Source organism: Drosophila bipectinata, chromosome 3R, assembly GCF_030179905.1.
Source record: "Drosophila bipectinata strain 14024-0381.07 chromosome 3R, DbipHiC1v2, whole genome shotgun sequence".
NCBI classification, from domain to species: domain Eukaryota; kingdom Metazoa; phylum Arthropoda; class Insecta; order Diptera; family Drosophilidae; genus Drosophila; species Drosophila bipectinata.
This window is the reverse complement of record NC_091739.1, coordinates 28179871-28192761: the sequence shown is the minus strand read 5'-3', so window position 1 is coordinate 28192761 and position 12891 is coordinate 28179871. Positions and strand designations below refer to the sequence as shown.

General features: G+C 45.2%; 6 protein-coding genes across 8 annotated transcripts; 2 read left to right on the top strand and 4 right to left on the bottom strand.

Annotated features, from left to right (window-relative positions):
• Nucleotides 1-27: 27 nt before the first annotated feature.
• Nucleotides 28-711, top strand: SLIRP2 (SRA stem-loop interacting RNA binding protein 2). The gene is made up of 2 exons (XM_017254732.3): nucleotides 28-150; nucleotides 250-711. The coding sequence occupies exon 2, from the start codon at nucleotides 338-340 to the stop codon at nucleotides 605-607; it is 270 nt and encodes an 89-aa protein (XP_017110221.2). The 5' UTR covers nucleotides 28-150; nucleotides 250-337; the 3' UTR covers nucleotides 608-711.
• Nucleotides 610-2095, bottom strand: Dhod (dihydroorotate dehydrogenase 2). The gene is made up of 2 exons (XM_017254725.3): nucleotides 1953-2095; nucleotides 610-1896 (listed from the first exon to the last, which is right to left on the bottom strand). The coding sequence occupies exons 1-2, from the start codon at nucleotides 2016-2018 to the stop codon at nucleotides 721-723; spliced, it is 1242 nt and encodes a 413-aa protein (XP_017110214.1). The 5' UTR covers nucleotides 2019-2095; the 3' UTR covers nucleotides 610-720.
• Nucleotides 2096-2199: 104 nt separating this feature from the next.
• On the top strand, nucleotides 2200-3241 carry Sys1 (Sys1 golgi trafficking protein). Its single transcript, XM_017254731.3, has 4 exons — nucleotides 2200-2338; nucleotides 2392-2583; nucleotides 2636-2757; nucleotides 2924-3241. Exons 2-4 carry the CDS (start codon nucleotides 2419-2421, stop codon nucleotides 3117-3119), a joined length of 483 nt encoding a protein of 160 aa, XP_017110220.1. The 5' UTR covers nucleotides 2200-2338; nucleotides 2392-2418; the 3' UTR covers nucleotides 3120-3241.
• Nucleotides 3162-3938, bottom strand: LOC108134436 (uncharacterized). The gene has a single exon (XM_017254733.3). The coding sequence runs from the start codon at nucleotides 3469-3471 to the stop codon at nucleotides 3238-3240; it is 234 nt and encodes a 77-aa protein (XP_017110222.2). The 5' UTR covers nucleotides 3472-3938; the 3' UTR covers nucleotides 3162-3237.
• Nucleotides 3939-4103: 165 nt separating this feature from the next.
• On the bottom strand, nucleotides 4104-9641 carry bel (ATP-dependent RNA helicase bel). The gene is made up of 4 exons (XM_017254722.3): nucleotides 8637-9641; nucleotides 7146-7506; nucleotides 5203-7053; nucleotides 4104-5039 (listed from the first exon to the last, which is right to left on the bottom strand). The coding sequence occupies exons 1-4, from the start codon at nucleotides 8679-8681 to the stop codon at nucleotides 4918-4920; spliced, it is 2379 nt and encodes a 792-aa protein (XP_017110211.2). The 5' UTR covers nucleotides 8682-9641; the 3' UTR covers nucleotides 4104-4917.
• On the bottom strand, nucleotides 9018-12888 carry p (WD40 repeat domain-containing protein pink). 3 transcript variants are annotated; one of them, XR_011443440.1, is made up of 4 exons: nucleotides 12465-12888; nucleotides 11887-12387; nucleotides 9335-11824; nucleotides 9018-9179 (listed from the first exon to the last, which is right to left on the bottom strand). XR_011443440.1 is itself a non-coding variant. In XM_017254721.3 (3 exons), exons 1-3 carry the CDS (start codon nucleotides 12546-12548, stop codon nucleotides 9929-9931), a joined length of 2481 nt encoding a protein of 826 aa, XP_017110210.2. In that variant the 5' UTR covers nucleotides 12549-12888; the 3' UTR covers nucleotides 9018-9928. The 3 variants fall into 3 exon arrangements, 1 of the variants encoding a protein (XP_017110210.2); XR_011443441.1 differs by having other exon boundaries at nucleotides 9018-9176; XM_017254721.3 differs by having other exon boundaries at nucleotides 9018-11824.
• Nucleotides 12889-12891: the final 3 nt, after the last annotated feature.

The following is a 12891-nucleotide window of genomic DNA, read 5'->3' as shown; positions in this document are numbered from 1 at the left end:
TAAATAGCGCAACCAAAACTTAAAATAGCGATGAGCCATTGATTAATTTTGCCCTATCGATTGGGCACTAAAAAGTACCGATAGTTGCTAGAGAGGAACATTTTTTTACTGCAGCCCTGATTTTCGCTCGATAAATAAATTAAATAATTTGTATGTTTTATACATTATTAATTAAACTTAATATTTCTTATTACCATTACTTTATAAAGATTTAAAATCAAACTCCTTTTAATTATTCCATTCAATTAGAGTGCCAAGAAAAACATTATTGCGTCACCTCCTCATCTATGAAAATTGGCTAAGACGCCTGTCACAAACTCACCTGCGTAACATAATCATGTCGAGCGGATTTGTACGGAGCACCTACAAACTGTTCGTTGGTAACCTGCCATGGACGATTGGAAGCAAAGAGCTAAGGACGTACTTCTCCCGCTACGGGCACGTGGCTAACGCGGAGGTTGTCTTTGACCGACAACTTGGACTCTCAAAACACTACGGATTCGTGGTCTTCAGTCAAAGGGACGCCTTCAACAGTGCAAGTAACCAAAACACACACTTCCTGGAAGGACGCGTTCTGACCGTTCAGAGAGCCAATGAAAACCCGTAACATTTAATTATGTATATCGCGGTTTATGATTTACTTCATACCAATACAAGGTCAGGGAAAGCAGGAGGGAATGGAAGTGTAGCATATTAAATGATCTGAAACCACATGTCGCATCACTTCTTTGGCAGGTAGAATTTTGCGTTGGTTCCAACCACATCTTGGACGTTGGTATGACCCAGTGAAGATATGAGGGACGAAAGCTCGGCCTTGATCTGGTCCACCAGACCAGGACCCTCGTACACCAAAGCCGTATAGATTTGTACGTATGATGCTCCCGCCTCGATTTTCTCGTAGGCATCGTAGCCGGATGATACTCCTCCAACACCAATAATGGGAATTTTTCCATCTGTCAACACATACATTTGGGCGATCATCTCCGTGGATTTCGCTCGAAGCGGTTCTCCACTCAATCCACCAACTTCAGTAGCAGATTTCCTGGATGTGTCTATGTTATCCCGCGAGACAGTGGTGTTTGTGACAATTAGACCATCCACGCGACTTTTTTTCCTGTTGATTACCGAAACTATATCCTTCATATCGCTTAGGGAGAGGTCTGGCGAGAGCTTCAGCAAGATCGGCACATTTTTGTTTCTTTCTAGGCGCGATCTTGCTTCGTTGACGTGTTCAAGCAGCTCTGTTAGCTTGGCCTTGCCCTGCAAATCCCTGAGACCCTTTGTATTTGGGCTGCTTACATTGATGACAAGATAGTCGGCCACTGGACCAAAGACCCGGACACCTTGAACATAGTCCGCATTCGGGCTCATGGTTTCTCTATTTCTTCCGAGATTGACACCGACTACTCCATTAAAGTCCTCCTTGCTGCGGAGCAGGCGCAGCCGCTGTAGAACTGCTTGATGTCCCTCGCTATTGAATCCATAACGGTTGATTATGGCACGATCCTCAACTAGTCGGAAGACTCTCGGTTTGGGGTTGCCCTCCTGAGCAGCTGGCGTGACAGTTCCCACCTCGACGAAACCAAATCCCAAATCTTGCAGTCCGTCTACCGCTTCGGCATTCTTGTCAAATCCTGCCGCCATTCCAATAGGATTCTTTAGCATCCGGCCAAAGAAATTTGTCTGGAGATTGGCGTTATCCTCGTATTGGGACCGCGGATACACGCGGTACTTGCAAGCTAAAAGGGCCAGCTGGTGACTGGTCTCCGCCGGCAATAGCCGCACGGCGGGCATCACAAAGGTGCGATAAAGACTGTCCTGCTTCTTGTAAGCTGTAATGCCAGCCACCAGAACGGCTGCTCCGGCCGTGACGATACCCAGCGAACGGAGACGATTCTGCCAGACATACATAAGAAGTTAAATAATTCCGACTTACTTTTCGTTCTACTTACAATCTTCCGTGTAGCACGCATGGCCTTATTTCCAGCTTCTTTTAAGTGATCACCGTCCATGATCATGTGTTATTTTTTGGATTATCGATACGGCCGGCAAAAAAAAGTCTTCCTTCCTGTCTCCTAAGCAGCTTGAATAATACTCTAACTAGTGACAAAAGTACAAAAATATATATACTGAATACACCTTCGGTTTTTAAATTTTGGAAGTAGCTGTCATTACATTTTGAATGGAAACTCTGATGAGGCTTTGAGGGATAAAAAATAAGGAATGTAAAATATTTTTACAATTAAAAGCGGCTACAAAGTTGTAATTTGTAAATTTTAAAACTATTGTTGTTATCGATAACATGGTGATGGAATATGTTCCATCTCTGATTTGTTGAGTCAGTTTCTGTTGTTATTATAAAAACATAATTATAAAATATTGCATTTTTAGGAAGCAACGTTCAAAACCAGGACCACCATGAAGGGCGGAACTTTTCGGAACACCCAGTGGGATCCCACGCTGCTGACGTCACAGATCGTTTCGATGCAATTCTGCGTGTATTTCACTCTGGGCCTGCTCGTCTTCGTGGCCAACAAGTTGTCCGGAGATAACTACAGTCTGGACCATATATTCGAGTACCATGTAACTAGTGATAAGCTATTATACGTACAACATTCATAGCTTTATCATTTAGGAGATTCACATCTACGATTTGGGAGGAAGGCTGGTTATCTGCGCATTTGTATTAAATGCTTTTGTTGCATCTCTGGCCCTTTGGTGCATTGTGAGAAGAGCCAAGCTCTGCCTGGACTTTAGGTAGGTTCGGATACTTCCTGTACCTGTACCTCTACATGCAATTGACCGATAGTTCTTTCTTGATAACGAGACTATAATCTTTGGTCTTTGACAATTACCCTATGGTTTTTCTTCACAACTAGATGATATAGCGATCTTAATATTTATTTTTCGCTTATATTTGTAGCTGCACCTTTCACATCCTGCATTTGCTCGCCTGCTGGTGGTACAATCGTTCGTTTCCAGCGAACGCATCCTGGTGGCTCCTCAATGTAATCACAGGAACAATAATGTGTATAGGCGGCGAGTTCCTCTGCCTGCAAACAGAAATGAAGGAGATCCCAGTGGGCTATGCGGCCCTTAACCAAAAGTCGGACGTTTGATCCTCTACCTTGTGATGCCTGCTAGCTTAAGACCCAAGCATCTTATCTGTACATGTATATTTTATTGTTAAACTAGAATAAGATAACTTAACGTAGAATAATAAGATATATTCTCGATCTAATGTAGTATTTGGTAGACAAAGGGGGGTCTATTTTGCAGCTTCAGTTCCTGCGGCATTGGATCAGGTGGCATTGAAAATTTGATTCCTGGAGCACTGTAATTTCTCGAAATTATAGACCAAAATTGTACTTCACGTGGCACAAAGATCCAGTAACTGAAGGCCAGCATTATGGTCGCTATTAGTGATCCGAGAAGTATCAACATCCAGCATCCCGTTTGAGGTTTGTGCATGTTTTAGGTGATTTTCAAACTTGAGCGCTAAATTTGAGCGAATATTTGCTCAACCGGTGCACCGAAAATTGCCAAGATCCAGAAAAAAGAATGGGTGTGGCCTAGTAAGAGCCCACCGTTTAACATGCGAATCGTGCAAAGACTGAAAATTTAACTCTCCAAGCTGCGAGCTTTGCGCGCCGAGCCTATTTGTCGCCGAGGGCTTAGCTGACGAAGAATCAACGGCGCTGGGCATCAAAATTCATCAGCAGAGTGGGGTAATCAAGTTTGCCTAATCTAATTTAATTAGTACCAAACATGCAGGCAAGCTAGCTGCGACCGTCACACTTCCTCCGAGGGTACAATGCCGATCGCGACACAAGCACCGTAATTTGTACTTTCAATTACGCTTATTGCCAGTCGCCCCCCTGAAGTGCATAGGTGAAGCTTTGCTGAGAAAGCTCACCGGTAGGAGCTTCTGCAGGGTCACTAAACCCAACCTGTCTAATATTCGTTAATGTATTCAAAGTAGGGCGGTTTCAAAGAAATTTAAATAAAAGATGTAAGATCATCATAAAGTTATACATATTCATATCTCTGATGCCAGTAAAACTATTAAATACGCCTTAAATATAAATAAAAATCCAAAAGAGCTCTTTTTTTCATTTGCTAAATTATTGTATTTAAGTTTAGCAAACTTTGTTTTTTAATTGTTTTGTTTGTGTTGGTTTCACGCTTCATATAGTACATTATTTCTCAATTTATATATTTTAATATATAATCATTACTATTTATTTCTTTTTTTGTTTAAAATCATCAATTGAAGTTCAAATATTTGCGCTTACATCATTCCGATCTGATATCGACAGTAGGCATTCCTGTCGCTATATTATTGTATTTTAAGAATTTCAAGAAAAATGATGTGTGAAAAGTTACTTATGGACAAAAATTCAAAGTTGTATCAGTGGCTTAAATATTCTTAATATTTGTGGTTTTGTTTTGTTTTTTTTTTCTTTTAGCATATTTGTAATATGTATGTTTGCATATCCTTCAATATATACTCATCGACTTTATAAAATAGAGAGATGGAGAAAGGGATTCGGGGACGTAGAGCTGGCTATACATTAATTTATTATGGTTTTGCGATGAATTTGCTCATTTTATTATTTATGCTTGCTCCAGGATTGGATATTGAGGTGAGTAGTGGTGAAGTGAGTCGGGACACGAGGGTGGAAGGTGCATCTCTATCTGTATTTTTGTGTTTTGTGTTTCATGTTGCGCTGCGCACAGACAGTTCTCTTTCACATTTGCTGTTCCCATATAATATACGTTCGTGCATATATATATATAGTTCTTATCGACTTTCAATTCTCAATTTGGTTATTTGCGAAAGTGGCTGCGATGCGATTGCTGATGCTGCTGGCCCGGAAAGTTAGCCTGCGGCTGAAACTGAGGCGGAAGCCTTGCTCATTGATTCCACCAGTCGTTGCTTCCACCAGAGTGCGAGGCACTGCCTCCATAAGAACCTCCATAGGAGCCGCCGCCACCGCCACCGCCGCCATAGTATCCACCACCTCCAGAGTTGCCACCTAAAAAAAGATTAGTTTTATTATCTTGCAACAAAAAACTGGATAAATTTTGTTCGATTTTTGAAAAAATAAACAAAACAGCCAAATACGAAAACTAAAATACTAAAAACGTGAAAATTTCGCACATTTCTAAATATGGTAGTTTCGCACTCACCGAACTTACCGTACGAGTTTCCGTTACTGCGGTAGTTACCGCCACCACCGCCGCCGGATCCACCGCTGCGAGTAGGGCCACCGCTTCGTGCACCACCACCGCCTCCTCCACCGGAGCTCTGACGGTAATCCCTGGAGCCGAATCCGCCTCCATAGCGACCGCCACCGCCGCCGCGCCGTTTGGCTCCACCATGTCCGCGGTCGGAGCTCATCATGTCCTCCAGGAAATTCGGGATTTCCTGCTTTGTCTCGATCAGCAGCTCCAAAAGGTCGGAGCAGATGTTGCGGTTCTTCTCGTTGAAGAAAGAGGTTGCCACACCCAGGTTACCCATACGGCCGGTACGACCGATTCGGTGGACGTACTCCTCCACATCCGAGGGCAGATCGAAATTGATGACGTGCTTTACATGTGGAATGTCCAAGCCACGGGCCGCCACAGCAGTGGCCACCAATATGGGGCAGTCGCCGGAGCGGAAGCAGCGAAGTGCTTCCTCGCGTTCCTTTTGGGTGCGATCGCCGTGGATGCTGGTGACCGGGTGGTTGCACTGAAACAGGAACTCTTCCAGCGAGTCGGCGCCCTTTTTCGTCTCCACGAAGATCAGCGTCAGGTTGTCTTTGCAGTACTCGGGACCGTTCCGAATTGAGGAAAGCAAATCAAGGAGATACGAGCGCTTATCCTGCTCGTAAACCCATAGGATCGTCTGAGTGATGTTCTCAGAGGTGGAGCCTACACGACCCACGGCCAAAAAGATATAGTTGCTAAGAAAGTCGCTGGCCAACTCCTGAATCTGCTTGGGGAATGTGGCCGAGAACATGAGCGTCTGGCGCTGCCCAGTTGGGGGCATATTCAGCTGCTCGACAATGCGACGGATTTGAGGCTCGAAACCCATGTCCAACATACGATCCGCTTCGTCCAAGACGAGGAAACGAATATTCTCCAGACCCACCTTGCCGCGCGTTATCATATCTTCGAGTCGACCGGGAGTGGCCACTATCAAGTGGCAGCCGCGATCCAACTCACGCATCTGCTCGCTAGTGTTGTTACCGCCATACAGTACTGCCGGACGCATCCGGGAGCGGTAGGCAAACTTTTTGGCCTCCTCAAAGATTTGGGTGGCCAGTTCGCGGGTTGGCGCCAGCACCAAGCCCAGGGGATACTGCTTGCGTCGGCTGTACTGCCGGTTGCTTTGCGGCGGAGCCGAGTGACCGTGCTCGTACATTTGATTAAGAATCGGCACCAAGAAGGCCGCCGTCTTGCCAGAGCCTGTTTGGGCGCAGGCCATCAGGTCGCGACCGCTAATGATAATCGGTATAGCGTACTTCTGCACCGGAGTCGGTTTGTCATAACGTGCCAAGTTCACGTTGTTGCGGATAATTTCCGTCAGCTGCACATCATCGAACGATGTGATGTTCGGGGGCACATTCTGGCCCGTCGCCTCCACGGGTATATCCTCATATTTGTCGAAATTGATGCCCGTGTTGCCCACGCCAAACAGCTCCTGCTCCAGACGTTCATCCCTGGCGCCCAGCTTTGTGTAATCGACGTTTCCACCGCCCTCCTTCCACCGGCTGTTGTATCCTCCTCGGTCGCCGCCGCGGTTGTTATAGCTTCTGTTGCCGCCACCGCCGCCGGGTGGTCCGCCCTCGCCGCCATCGAAACCGGCAGGCCGCTCAGGCTCCTGCCAGCGATCGTTGCGTGGCTGTTGCGGCTGGCCATCCTCACCGGTCTGTTCGTTAATAGCATTTCCGCTACCGCCGCCGCCGCCGCGGTAAGAGGGTCCGCGTCCAAAACCACGTCCTCCTCCTCCGCCGCCTCCGCTGCGATTCCAATCACCGCCGCGACGCGAATCAAACTCACCACCTGCAAGAATTAATTTCCAGTTATTTTCAATAATAAAATAGAATGGATAAGGCAGGTGTATTAAGAGAAAGAATAGTTTTCGATCCACTCACCGTTGTAGTTGTCCTCGTAGCGTCCACCTCCACGTCGTCCGCCGCCGCCGCTGCCGAAACTGCCGTAGTCGCCGCTCTGGCGGTTGAAGTTACGATTGCCGCCGCCGCCGCCGCCGCCGCCGCCTCTACGGTACTCTCCTCCGCTGCGCGACTGCTGAGGGTCCCTGCTGTCCTGGCGCGGATTTCCGGCTCTCGAGTCGAATCCTTGGCCGGGATTCTCTGCGTCCGCTGCGTTGTTGTTGCCACCACCACCACGAAGATGCGGGGGCACATACACACCACCGGTGACCGAGTTAGTGGAAGTCTTGCTTATGGGGCCGCTATAGTTAGCAGAACCGCCATTCAAGTCCAGACCAGCAACCTTAAAATGGATTTAATGGTGATGGTGAGTAATATTCAAAACATTTGTGAAACATTTGTGTTCTATAATCCAACAAAGAATACAATCTATTCCGTGTGCATTACATTGATTGGTACTCGCTGTTTTTTTTAGAGATAAGAATCAAAGCTCAGTAGAATCAGAATTACACAAACCCCACAATAAAGAATTATATTTTAATTCTGAAAGTCAAAAGATACCAACGTTTACACGTTCATTCAGCATCCATGGAAGACACGAAATTTGTCTCAGTGGAAGACCTCAAGAGGCACCAATGTTGGTTCTTGGTGGTTCCCGCTTAGCAACATGTGCTATTTACTTCTTCCTCTTTGTGGCGAAACGTGTATATATATACGCGAACGGGAATCTACGGAGAGGCGCAACTAGTTTAAAGCTTTGAAATGGTTCTCTTCGTGGGTCTCGCTCCCACCCACACATAGGCGCTAAATAAATCACAAAACAGTGGTAGAACATTAAGCCCGGTTGTGGAACTTGAATTGAAACTTGTGGATCGTATTCAAAAAGTACACTTTTATTTTTTATATTGATGCACTTATGTAAAACCCAAACTTAAAATAATATTATATTTTTCACAATGAGTAAGTTTTACATAGAAAATTTTGTAGTTGAAATAAAGATTTTATCTGACATACATATAACGATACTTTTAAAATCACCCTTAAATTTCGTTTGTTAGATAGGGAAACTCGACAACCCTGTTTGTAACACTCAGCTTCCACATGTGCGCGCAAGCGAGAGAAAAAGAGCGGCCTTAGAACAGCGGCGCTCCTCACACACTCACCCATACATAGGAGCGAATGGAAACTTTCACACACACATGTCAGATTGGAGGCAAGCGAGCAAAAAAATTATACAAAAGAAATTACAAATTGGAATGACTAAGAAGAAGAACCCAGACACACACGCTGGCAAAATCTGATACGGTCGCACAGCAGTTTGGTTCACCTACACGATTCACCGTTGTAAAAGAACCACATTTGTGTGTTATGAAATCAATAAATTTTTAGCCGAACACTCTCCAACAGCCGCATGTCACTCACGCACACACACACACATGGCAATATATATATGTACACATATATACTACTTACTTGCTGCTCTAGACCTGTGCCATTTTGGTTAATAGCATTACTCATATTATCCTCCAATCAGTTGCTTTTTTTTTCTTGCTTTCCGTTTAGGAAAATTTTTCTATTGTTATGCTTTTTTGCTTTTTTCTGGTGCACACTTGCAATTTGCGACGACAAAAAAATGTATATGATCGTTGTGTTTGTGTTGCACTTGGTGTCTATACGTTTTTCCTTAGATTTTCCGACTTCTTACGTTCCACAAGCTACTGCGTTCTCGTCTTTATAATTTTATTGAACGAGATCTGGGTTGTGAACTTAATATTTTCTCGCACAGAATTCTTTGTTCGCATGAAACTGAGACGTTTCGGCTTTAGATTGCTGTGCCACGACAATTACAAGCGCTTTGCAATCGTGCTGGCTTGAAAAATGCTGATTTTTGACGATTTTCTTCGCTGTCAGACGCGTGTCTAATCACGGAGTTGCCGGAAGGCAGAATGAAATCCCAGGAGGTTTTGAGGCTAACGCTTGATGAATGCCTTACAACAGACTGGTCTCACTAAACTGCTAAGAAATTTGAATTTCGTTTAAAATTTTCTAACAATTATAAAGAAAAAAAATTTAATTTTTGCGCTGTCCACAAAAGTAATTTGAGGAAATTGTTTTTTTTTCAATTCACTTATGGAGGCCCTCCGTTGTTAACATCAAGTTTACAGAATAGCCAGAAAGGCGTTGCCAGATTCGCCAAGCGGGGACCAATTTTTCGAGCGGTATCGATGGGCAGCACTTAGTTCTTATCGGCGCTTTGTTTGAATTCGTTGTTACAATTACTAAGCGTTTATTGCCTTCACGTTGCACTCATTCGATTTATCCATTCAAACGTTTTGCTTTAAGTTTAAAGTTGTTGTGCTTTCGCTTTTAATGCGTCGATCTCTCCTAGGCTGTTTTTTTTCTGATGGAAGAGAAATGTAACTGGGCAGTTGAAATTTTGTATCAATTTGGCCAAAAATTTTTGTGTCTATGTGAGGTGTTGTATTTTTTCAAGCGTCAGTCGCTTTTCCAGATTTTCTATTTGAAGCAAAAGTCAAAGGAAATTCGCATGGAATTAGTTTTTAATCGAAATAATACACACAATTGTAACGTCGAACTCTTGTATATTTTCATGCAATTTCCTGCTTATTTGCAATATACATATCGGGGGTGTACATTTTTATATAGAATAAATGCTTTTGGTATTGGCCTTAGCTTGAGATTAAATAGTGGGAACAATAAATATGGCTACATAGTATCGTATATATGTATTTAGTTAGGGTGTTCTAGCCCTTGAGCAGGCAGCGTGAATAAAACTCCCTGTCGATGGCGTCGTTTGGAATGTACGTGCTCCACTTAAAGATCAAGGCCAAGGTATCCCTAGCAGCCATGTGGTCCAGTGCTATGTTTAGGAAACAGTTCCAGTTGTAGAAAAAGTGTCGTCCCAACTGCTCGCTCTCCACGCCCGAAACGCATTCGCAGTTGGCACACACCAGTTGCCCACGTTGGAGGTCCACAAACTGCTCGAAACAGCGCGCCCAGGCTCCAACGTTGAATTGCTTTCCCACATCCACCAGTAGTTCCGGCAAGCCGTAGTTCAGCACGATGGCGACTACTTTCGGGAGATTCTGTTCGGCTAGATAGAACTTGGCCAAGACATCCAGAAGAGCAGGAACTGCATGTACCACATCGAAGCACTTCAGCTGATCGCCTCGGGACCAATAATACCGGAGAAGCACAGCTCCCAGATCGTGGTATTGGCACGAAGTATCAAACCGCAGGGGGAAGGAGCAATGCTCACAGCGCACAATTTCCGTATTTTCTGAAGAATTCAGCAGAATAAAACCGGAAGCTATGTAATCCCTTGTCGCGTCATCCACCTCCCATATTAAATCCTGGTCAAGGTAATCGAAGTACATCTCGTAGCAGTTTCGTCTTGCCTGGTCTATCGTGTCCCCATGGTCGACCATCACTTTCGCCAGTTTCTCGAGGAGATTAACCAATTCAGCAGCTGCATATTCATCGAACACTGCCCTGTAGCGCTCGACGCATTGCCTCCGACTAAATCTAGAACCCTTAGCGATCAAGTAGAGATTGTAAAGTGTCTTCTCCTCGGGAGTTATGTGCGGGGCCTGAGGTAAAGGTTTCTTGCATCGGCGAACAATCTCGTCGTCCTGGTCCTCGGATCCAGATTCGTATCTGGCCTTGATGTCCTTAAAAGGAAGCGAACGCTCACTGGCTGGAATCAGTTCTCTCACCAGCTGCTGCTGCTCTTCAGCGAAAATGTTAAACTTGTACTTGATAATGTTCTTTCCAAACTTCCCGGTCACGGTGAGTAAAGCGTCTTTGAAATGCCCGGACTTCGGAGGTTGCTTCAGGTTATCACAAAAGGCATTCTCTAAAACGTAGACACCTTTCGGCGCTGGTTTGGTAGAGCTTCCTCCTCCGCTTAGGCTGCGCTCTGTGGTGGCAGAACTTCCTCCCGAACTGTGGGTATCCAAGGCGCTTCCAGTGCACTGGGATATCGAGTCGAATATCACGGATATATCGTTCAGCAATTCGTATTCCTGTCGCTCGATTAAAAGCTGCTTCAACGGATTCAGCTGCTTCAGCTCATAGTCTTCTCGTGCTTTGTCCGCAAAATACCGGACATTCTGACGTAGAAGGTTTGCGCAGGGAAGCAGCTTGGATTGTTGCATCATGGAAATGGCATGCGACTGAAGAGTCTGCAGTTGGACGCTATACAGAGCTCCCGACTGTGTAAACACGAAAATCTCCGACCCCGAGGGGCGGCAGTCAGCGATCCTCTCGAACTGATTGCACCACAAAACCACCGCCGACCGACGCACATCAAACACATACAATCCCAGCTCCGTGAAGGCCAAAAGAAAGTCCTCGCCTAGTCTTTGGACTTTGGAAAATTGAAGATTCTGCGGTTGATGGTCCAGCAGCTCGGCATTGGAGTCCTGTTCGTCGTTTCCGTTTCCGGGTCGCTGAATCCTTGCAGGCGCGGTAGCCAAGGCAGCCTTGAATTGGTGCGTCTGAATTACCTCTCCTTCGAAGTCCACCTCCCACACGCGACTGCCAGGACGGGCGCAATAGATTCGAGATGGCTGAATCGCTTCCTGCGGCGATACGAAGAAACAAGCTCCAAAGGCACCGTCTCTTGGCCGGTTTCCAATCTGTAGAGTCAACAACATACATGGAGTAACATTTGGATGAGTCAGGGCTTAGTCACACTCACCTGTTTGTATTCTTCGTATTCGGTGTTGCAGAGAATGCACTTGGTGCAGTTGGAGACAAGAAGAAGGGACTCGAAGTCGTCGATCTGGACAATGGGCGAGTCCAGATAGAGAAGCGGGTGCACAGTCATGTTAAATAGCAAACTGTGGCCAATGAACGAGGAGAGCAGCACCAGGCTGACCTGTCCCCGCGAGTCTCCATAGTAGAACTGCTTCTCGTCCTGGGTCCAGTGGATGCAGCTGACCTGCACCGACTGATCCAGATGCGTGAATATCACCTGGGGCGTTGCCTGGGCGGAGAGATTAACCGCATACACACAGATCAATGATCGCTGCGTTGCAAATGCTACATATTTGCTGTTTGCCGAAATACTGAGGCTAGTGATAGCACCATGTTTATTCGGAATCAGCAGCAGAAACTTTCCGTTGCGATTGAACAGGTACAAAGATCCGGATGAAGCTCCAAAAATGATATAGCAGTCGGATATGTCGAAGCACGTGTACTGTGAAGAGGAAGGTAGTGGGTGGGTGGCTTATTAGCTATCAAATTTCAGGTGGGATGGAAATTGAGATAAATCACCTTGATGCGATTGTGATGCTTCAGCGGCAGAGACAGCGACAGGGAAAAATCAATAAAGTTTGTCAGACAATAGGCGTCGGCCATCTTGATGATTTCCTGGACTTTTTAGTGTATTTCTATCACATTTCTCGTTTTTATGACCCTCGCTAATCCCCCATTAACTTTAAAACATATCTCGGCACTTTTTTCGTTTATTTTTTCTTCTGTTTTTCTTATCACGTAGCGCTTAGAAGCCGTGTGTATAAAAGCCTTTCCTTTTCGATGGGATAACTCCACCGGTGGAAGGGTATTGCTTCGCCTTTATTTCTGGTTTATTTCCTTCAAGAATATACGTAATGTTTGTTTTTATATATTTTTTTAAACGTAAAACAGTCCTCAATGAAAGTTAAACTCTGAGATAGAAGTCAGCTGGACAAACAAAATGCAG

Bases quoted from the DNA above. Each gene is read 5' to 3' on its own strand.
- LOC108134436 (XM_017254733.3), bottom strand. From the start codon at position 3,471: ATGCACAAACCTCAAACGGGATGCTGGATGTTGATACTTCTCGGATCA.
- Sys1 (XM_017254731.3), top strand. From the start codon at position 2,419: ATGAAGGGCGGAACTTTTCGGAACACCCAGTGGGATCCCACGCTGCTG. The intron at 2,584-2,635 runs GTAACTAGTGAT...TTTATCATTTAG, and splicing joins ACCATATATTCGAGTACCAT to GAGATTCACATCTACGATTT. The intron at 2,758-2,923 runs GTAGGTTCGGAT...TTATATTTGTAG, and splicing joins AAGCTCTGCCTGGACTTTAG to CTGCACCTTTCACATCCTGC.
- bel (XM_017254722.3), bottom strand. From the start codon at position 8,681: ATGAGTAATGCTATTAACCAAAATGGCACAGGTCTAGAGCAGCAA. The intron at 7,507-8,636 runs GTAAGTAGTATA...ATCCATTTTAAG, and splicing joins GCACAGGTCTAGAGCAGCAA to GTTGCTGGTCTGGACTTGAA. The intron at 7,054-7,145 runs GTGAGTGGATCG...TAATTCTTGCAG, and splicing joins CTACGAGGACAACTACAACG to GTGGTGAGTTTGATTCGCGT.
- Dhod (XM_017254725.3), bottom strand. From the start codon at position 2,018: ATGATCATGGACGGTGATCACTTAAAAGAAGCTGGAAATAAGGCCATG. The intron at 1,897-1,952 runs GTAAGTAGAACG...TATGTCTGGCAG, and splicing joins TGCGTGCTACACGGAAGATT to AATCGTCTCCGTTCGCTGGG.
- p (XM_017254721.3), bottom strand. From the start codon at position 12,548: ATGGCCGACGCCTATTGTCTGACAAACTTTATTGATTTTTCCCTGTCG. The intron at 12,388-12,464 runs GTGATTTATCTC...TCCTCTTCACAG, and splicing joins AGCATCACAATCGCATCAAG to TACACGTGCTTCGACATATC. The intron at 11,825-11,886 runs GTGAGTGTGACT...TTGACTCTACAG, and splicing joins AATACGAAGAATACAAACAG to ATTGGAAACCGGCCAAGAGA.
- SLIRP2 (XM_017254732.3), top strand. From the start codon at position 338: ATGTCGAGCGGATTTGTACGGAGCACCTACAAACTGTTCGTTGGTAAC.